The following is an 8264-nucleotide window of genomic DNA, read 5'->3' on the forward strand; positions in this document are numbered from 1 at the left end:
AAATCAAGAGGTGTGCTTTACTTGCATATTTTATGCTTTCCTGCATAGGTCACCGAGCCAGCAAGAGGCAGGAAGATCTGTTCGACTGAAAACATCCGCATGGCGGCTAGCAAATGCACATGGCGGATGCATAATCCCCCCCCCATGCATTTATAAAAGTGACATCACGCAAATTTAAAGCTGTCATATTAATTTACTGGAGTGTCTCTCCTTCTATTTCTTTGTTACCAGAAACGGTTGTTCTTCCCGGAGACACCCTGTGTAATGTAGAAATACAACAGGTCTGCTATTAAAGGGACAGCCGAGTGTCACATACAGCCCCAGCTATAAAGAATGCATATTACCATTAATATGGGTTCTTTAAAGCTAGAAAGGTCCTGTTTTGTACCACTTTTGGCTACCTGATTTGGCACTGCCCTGGTCCCATTTCTTTCTTCTTTTGTTTTATAATTCAACAGCACCAGAACATGAGGACCAGTATTCATATATGATATATGAGAGCACGGACAGGATTTCATCAAAAACTGGCACTACCTTTGTAGTCACACAGAATTGTGCGTTCAGACCCGTTTTAGGCAATATTTGCATGGCGTGCCTTATTGTAGAGGGTGAGCGTTTGTGCTTCGAACAAAATACAGTACTAATGCCTCAAAATGCTTTAATGTATCTGTTAACAGATTTGGTATCGAGTGCTGTTTGGCAATATGGCCGAAATTATTGCTCCTGCAGTTGGCCTTTTGCAGTGGGATTGTGTCCACATAGGCCGTGTTTTCTAGGACACATAAATGTTTTTCATATTGATGACCAGCACAGGTAAAGTGCTGCCCTGCAGTATGGGTGATGCATACTCACGGAAAGGAACCAATTAGTGAGATATACATACAGGGCAGGTCAGCAACATGTAAATATTATATATGTACTGGAAAACATGGCAACAGTAGAGATTGTGGGGTTTAACCTGAGGAAGGAACTTAGGATGCTAAATTGTAACTTGATTCGTGGTCTGATGTGTGGCAGACACATAATTGGTTTTCCTGATTCAAATTTCCCATTAATACAGATCTACTTACCAGAAAGTACCCTGCCTTAGTGTACACAGGTTAGGCTGCCACCTGCTGGCAAGAAGATAAACTGCAGGAGCATGGACTGGGAAGCCATGCATATGTTTAAGGGATCAGTGAATCATACCATCATGTTTGCATGTTTCGGGGAATGGAATGCAAGGGGCAATTATCCCCTAGGCTGCGCTGATTTCATGATTTTAGTCTACTACCACTAATTACACATGTGGAGTCACAGGACATTTCAGGCAGCACAAACATGTAGCCTAAGTCAGGAACGCGAAACGCGTTAGTTTCATATGGTTATATATGATGATGCACTATGCTGTATATTCCTCCTCTTGTCTTTTAATGGAAATGAATAAAATTCTATGATTTTATACTACTACACCTGAGTAAAGTTGGATTGATTAAAGCGTTTCAGGGATTGTCACCGCCTATCGAGTAGAGGATGTGTCTATTCTTTTACAAGCTCGTCAGTTTAGAGACTGATGCTCAAGAGTATTCGGTCATTTCCTCTAAATAAACTTATTGTGTGGCAGGGCTCAGCATTATACCTATAAAGCTGGCATGAGTGGCCCTATGCCAAAAGCATTCAGTTTGAAGGATGCCTTTTTGATCTCTGAATTCGGACTCCAAGATCCTAAGCTTCCATCGGGCTCATATACACAGGGAGTCTACACATTGAGAGTGTTGCCTGTCTTCTCTTGGAAGGGATCTAGAATAACATCGCTGTCCCAGACTGCGTTTTCTCAGGTCTGTGCTGGAAAAGGTTGAGCGGTGTTGTGATGACGTGGCTTTAATGCTGTGGCTGTAGGAACTGTTTAGAAACTACCTCCTGAAATGCTTACACATATATATATATATATATATATATATATATATATATATATATATATATATATATATATATATATATATATAATAAAACCAATTGACGCTGCTTTGGCTGTAACTGGAAATATGGCATCAGAAAACAATACTGTGTAGATACGAAACCTATATTTATAATAAGAGGTATTTCTGTTCATGCCAAAGCCCTGATTCTCTCCACAGGTTGCCCAACCGTACAACGCACACCATACATAATAAAATACAAAATAACAAACATTTTTACTACCTGTGGGTCCAGTCTGAGTGCTGGTCGGATAATGGAATGGGATTAGAATGGAGTTGACCTGTTTTTAAAACTCACAAGGCCTGTCCCTTATTTGTTTTTAGTATTTAGTATCCCTTGTATTGAGTAGTCCCTTTTCCAGAACATAAACAGCCAATTCTGTTCATTTACCATGTAGGTCAAGCGCGCGTCTTAAGTAAAAATCTTTGATTACATCCTTTGGATTTCTGCTCTTTTGTCTTTTCTCTTCCTTAAGTCCTAAATCCACAATCCATGCTGCTGATGTCTTCTGCAATTTCCTTCCTTTTCTTATCTATCCTGCCACACTTTGTGACAATGCATAATCTAGCTGGAAAACCCATTCCTAGTGATTTTTTTGTAAAGATGAACTAAATGGCATAGGAATAGTCTACATGCAAGTACAATTAACCATTTTATATCTTGAGTGTTGTTCGATGCACTTAAGGAACACTTTTCACAGGGGTACCAAACAGGAGGAAAGGTTTCTGGTCATAATGCGATGTTCAGCACACAATTGAAAACTTTGCTGATCTGCTACAGAGGTTCCATGTATAACCGCTGACTATCAAGCCCATGCAGCGACTACCTCTGGGCTAAAGTAATGACCTCTTCTGCTATAAATTCTCCACTGGACGTAAACAGTACCTTTACGGATACAACATGGACGATGGCCTGTTGAAGCAGTCCAGGAAAATGTGCTAACCAAACCAACTGTTGACGTAGTATTTGCCAGCATTATACTTTAAGAAATGTACTTAACATGATATGTATTTTATTATATCCAGACACGTATTTCATTTATGGTGGTAGAAACCCTAGCTGGCCCTGTATCATGCATATTTTCATAGCTAAGGAGTCTTTAAACAAGTCACACTGGTATTTCTAAACATGATACAGGGCCAGCCAAGCGCGTCCTGCAGAAGCTCATTGGGGTTGGACATTAATAACTCTCCTATCAACTCTCCCTTTAGTGAATAAACCCCTATAAAACGTATACAACCTTTAAAAGCATAGAATTAGACCAAAAATTAAATAGTAGCTAAATGGTTATGTTTAGGGCATGCGACAAAAATGCTCCTTTGCTTTATACTCTCCGTTACCATTTCATGCAGGGAATTATTAGAAAACTTTTTTTTTCTCTATCACACTATTTATTTTTTTCCGCAAAATGTTGATACATCCCCGTCCTTATGGATACATGTATAATTCGCAACATCTGTGCATGTGAGACGGCGTTTGTCCAAACAAATACAATAGACATTGTGTCTGTGTAAGCTTGTTCTCTGCACAGGATTTCCTGAGCTCTCCTCATCGTCCGTGACATCACAAACCTCCCTTCACTCCCCCACCTCTCCTACTCCCCTCCCCCGGCTCTTTTTCGCTCCCACTCTCTCTCTCCATCAGCTGCACGAGCAGGTTAGCTGCCTCTCTCTTTTATTAAACCGTCTATCTCCTCCCTTTCTCTTGATTATTCTCTTTTTGTACTTCGTTCTCTCTCTCCTTTATACCATTTCATATATATATCTCAATCTATTCCCCTTATATTGCAATCTTCTCTCCTTACATCTCTGCCTCTGGCTTTTCTTTTGTATTTCTCCATTTTTCTCACCTTGCGTCCCTGTGATTTTCTCCCATCCTCCATTCCTATTTTCTGTAATCCTCCTTTTTTCCACCCTCGTGTCCTGATATTTCCATTGCTCGGTTAGCACATTTGTCTCTATGTATACTGCTATATTTACATGCATCCTCCTCCTCGCTTCTGTCCGATACTATTATTCTCTTTTTTTTTTCCAGTATCTCCTCACATCTTTTGCCCTCCTACCCCGATATTTTGTCTTCCCCATCTTAAAACCTTCATGTATTTGCTGGTTCATTCCTCCTTTCCGATTTTATTTTATGTATCGGTTTCCTACATCTCTCTCGTTGTGCCTGTTTTCAGTGCATAATCATATAGCTCTGTCGTTGGTCCTCCTCTGTTCACATTATGATCTTTCCTGATACATTGATTTATCATATTAAAAACCATTTGTATTTTTACCATTATTGGAGTGTCTAGCTCTTGTTTTGATGCGGTATTTACGTCTACTCCGTAATTATATGCCACCTTTTTGTGTTGTTTTATTGTTTTATTCCCATAACTCTTGTTTACATTCTTGCGTGCCTCATACATTTACGATGATAAAGTCCAGTGTCCTCATTCACCCCACAGGTGTATCATATCCAGATATGTGAATTTCCCTCTCCTCGGCACCTTCTGGCACATGCCCGGTGGAGACCCCAAGCAGAGGATCTTTTTGTCTATTTGGATGGTACATAAACTAACGGAAGCATCATCTCTGCTGTATAAGCCCATGAGATCAATACCTGGACCCTCACTGGAATGTGTCCTGCAAAGGCCCAACGATCTTGTTAGACTGTGTACCTGGGGCTTGGAGCCAAAAACCTATATGAATTGCTTATAAAACTTCATAACTTGACAAAGCCTAGGTGAGCGGAGTCGTAGGCTAGTGCCTTAAGCCTTTCTGGACGGTGAAAACCATACACGCTTTGTGCTGGGGTGCTGCGGTATTAATCCCTTTTGAATGGTTGCAATCCGGATTCAGTTCTAAAGTGAAGCTGTGCTGCGTACTTTGCCAACTTTTGTTGCGACCAGGACATGGTATTTAGATATATTTTTTTATAGTAACGCATTTTAATAAGTGTAAAAGCCTGATCAAACAGGGTGATCCTTTGAAACATTCAGTTCTACAGCTGAAGCCTTTGTGGAATTACCGATCCACTTTAGGAGATCCGGGTATAACCAGGAGCAAGACTATGAGGACCTGATATTGTTTTGCTTATTGGCCGTTGTCTCCCGAAAAAGTTTCTTTCACAAATTCAAACGGAGGCAGCAATATCTATTTGTTTAGTGGGTTTCATCGTATTTTCAACTCGCACTCTTCTTTTTGCAGCCATTGGAAGCCATTTTGAAGAATAACGACCCTTTTTCGAGGAACTAGTAATGCCTAGACCCTCTATGCCTTATTTCAACTATTGTCGTAACTTTGCATAGCCATATTTTTGAAATCTATTATACCAGGACTCCAGGACAATTTACATTATTTTAATTATTGTCTGTTTTATTAATTTCTGTAATCGATTATGATATGTGGTGCCATTTTAAGACTGACTGATTTATCACACACTGCTTTAAAATCATTGGCAAGAAAAAGAGTCTCATCTATTTTTCTACTTTCTACAGGCGGGATTGGTGACATCACCAAAAAAGTCCAAGTTTCATTAATCCCAGTTGAAGCTTTGTTACTATCAATCAAGTAAGCCAAAGGATGAATGAGGAATGTGGTCTGCTAGGCTGGGACCTTTCCAAGATGACAGATGAGGAAATGCTGTCTCATAGTAAAGAAGAACTAGTTAGGAAGCTGAGAGAAGAGGAGGCAGAGAAGATGGCTGCCCTTATTCAGAGAGGCCGTCTCATCAAAGAGGTCAACCGCCAACTCCAAGGTCATCTAACAGAAATACGTGAGCTAAAACAAGTCAACCATCGTCTTCAAGAAGAGAACAGGGAGCTGAAAGATCTCTGCTGCTTTTTGGATGATGATAGGTTAAAGAGCAAGAAGCTGGCTAGTGAGTGGCAACTGTTTGGCTACCATGCAGCTAAGGTATTGAGGGAGGACCTTGGCGGGTACCTTAAGAAGCTTTCTGAGCTTGAGAGACGTCAAGAGGAGCTCATGCGTGAAAACTCCTGCCTGTCTGAGGTTTTTCTTGCTCTGGAAGAAGATGGTGCCCCCATACGGCATCATGCCAGCCCTGTTGCTTCATCAGAGCTAAGCCTTTTACCCTGTGGGCCACGAGACTTAGGAGATGGGAGTTCTAGTACGGGCAGTGTGGGCAGCCCAGACCAGCTTCATGTTGTTTGCTCTCCAGATGACTGAAAATGGATGGGATAGCCAAAATATTGAATGTATATGACCACAGTTGGGGGGACGCTTGACTTTGGACTGGGATACTAACAGGGGAATTAATTTGTGAGTGGGTAAGCGCATTCTTTCTTCATTGGGAATTCATTGTATGCACACTTGAGAAAAGATTGGTAACAGATATTGTTCACCCGCATCTCCACATACAGGAGAGAGAACTCCTTGTCCTATTCACTCCTTTCTACACATCTACACTCAAAAGATATAGCCAAGTCCCGGCGCTAATCCACTACACTGTATATATACAACACACACACCTGCAATGATGGTGAACGAAAACTCATGCAGAGATTTTATATATGCATATGCACTGCGTTACATTGAAGTTATCTGGTAGGAGGGGGGTTAAACGCAAAAGTATATCATAGCGTCTCACATAAACTGTCACACCCGCAGATTGCCTTACTGCGACAAACATATTGTCGCGCCCTTTTCCTTTCTCTATTGTTTAGGTTTTCTGTTAATGCTTATTAATAGCAAAGCAGGAAACACAGGGCTGATGGACTCTACTTAGCCTGCCCATGTGTATTGATGCGGAGCGCCATGCATAGGGAGATTGACTAGTTACTGCACTAGATTGCGCAAGACTCTAGGCGGATGCAGAGCTTTCCATCAGCTAAATGGACGTTGCACTGTATACACTACATTGCACGTGGAATTGTCACGTCTGCTCGTATACAATGTAGTGTTTGTCGGCCCAGTGTATTCCACATGCCTGAGAAACGAAAATGGAAAGCAGTCTCTGCTTGCACGTAGTATGATGCGGTGCGCTCACTTTCTGTCTGTAGTATAATGAGGTGTATTTGGGCACAAAAAAGGCATTTTCGATCACTCTGAGACTTTAAGCATGCCGAGGTGAACGGGAAATAATTTACTGCAGCCATGCAAGGATGAGCAGCCTGCCATTTACCGCTTGCATGCAGAGACACGCTGCATGTATTCTGCTGCATGCTAGCAGAGACTGGCGACACACGTGATGCGGCACACGTGATCCAGAAAATCCATTCAAACCCCCCCCCCAAATCAAATTAATTCTAGCATGTGTAACGCAAGGTGCATAACGTAACACAAATTGAACCTTTTCTGGCAATGTATCATAATGATGAAGAAATTAATGAAAATGGCAAATATACAAGAACCACATAAGATGTATGTAGTGCACTATAAAGACAAAAACTACGGGACATGTATTTATATATATATATTATTAAAACAGTACATATATGTAACATTTTTATTAAAAATGGTGTCACTTTTTGTCTTTCTAATATTTTGCACAGGGGCATTTCTGTTTTTTTTTTTTTCATCACTTTTTTATCACCGTTGCATTTGTATAGTTGTTTGCTCGGCCTTATTGCTGCCATGTTTAGAAATTTTCAGTAGTACGTTTTGAGATCATGGGGTTTATTGAAAAGGGGGAAATTCTTGTGAAAACTGCTAAGAGTAGCGTAAGAAGAAGAAACATTGCATTCTTTGCCATGGTAACTGAACCACTCTTATCATTTAGCCCAAGAATAGATCGTCGTACATAAACCCCCAGCATGCAGTTCATTTTATTTTTTAATTCTCAGGGACTGGGGTTACGGATAGAAATTTATTTTTGTGCAAAGGTTGAAAAGTGGCGCTTTTTTTGCCATAGCAATCAATGGAATGCCCCCCGCTGATTGGATTATTCAGTTGGTTGTTGGGGTGATAAGACTACTTATTTTACACTATAATAACCTTTTATTTATCGTATGCACTACGTATATGACTGATGATTGGCAGCTTATGCTTAACCTAACTATATGCACAGAGAGTGACGGTGCAGGGTATGTTGAAGAGGATTGTTTGACTATGTGGACATATCATGCAGTGATTTTTACTGAGATGGTGGTAGATAAGTGGAATTGCCTCCCAGCAGAAGTTGTGGAGGTGAATTTAAACATGCATGCATGCATATGGCTCCTGAATCTAAGACGAGACCAAGGAGTGATTAAGGTCTGAGTCTTTCCATTGGGAAAATGGGCAGAGTAAATGGGTCAAAGGGTTTTTAACTGATGTCCATGTTAATGACGGTAGGGGCTGCATGAATCAGATTTTGTGTGG

General features: G+C 40.8%; 1 protein-coding gene across 2 annotated transcripts; it reads left to right on the forward strand.

Moving 5' to 3' along the window:
- The first annotated feature begins 3578 nt into the window (after positions 1 to 3578).
- Positions 3579 to 6377, forward strand: CCDC85B (coiled-coil domain containing 85B). Of its 2 annotated transcripts, XM_053449700.1 has the most exons (3): positions 3579 to 3615; positions 4409 to 4686; positions 5441 to 6377. In XM_053449700.1, exon 3 carries the CDS (start codon positions 5526 to 5528, stop codon positions 6129 to 6131), a length of 606 nt encoding a protein of 201 aa, XP_053305675.1. In that variant the 5' UTR covers positions 3579 to 3615; positions 4409 to 4686; positions 5441 to 5525; the 3' UTR covers positions 6132 to 6377. The 2 variants fall into 2 exon arrangements, with proteins under 2 accessions (XP_053305675.1, XP_053305674.1); XM_053449699.1 differs by lacking the exon at positions 3579 to 3615 and having other exon boundaries at positions 4088 to 4686.
- The last annotated feature ends 1887 nt before the right edge of the window (positions 6378 to 8264 follow it).

The sequence above is a fragment of the Spea bombifrons genome, chromosome 10 (genome assembly GCF_027358695.1).
Source record: "Spea bombifrons isolate aSpeBom1 chromosome 10, aSpeBom1.2.pri, whole genome shotgun sequence".
Lineage (NCBI taxonomy): Eukaryota > Metazoa > Chordata > Amphibia > Anura > Pelobatidae > Spea > Spea bombifrons.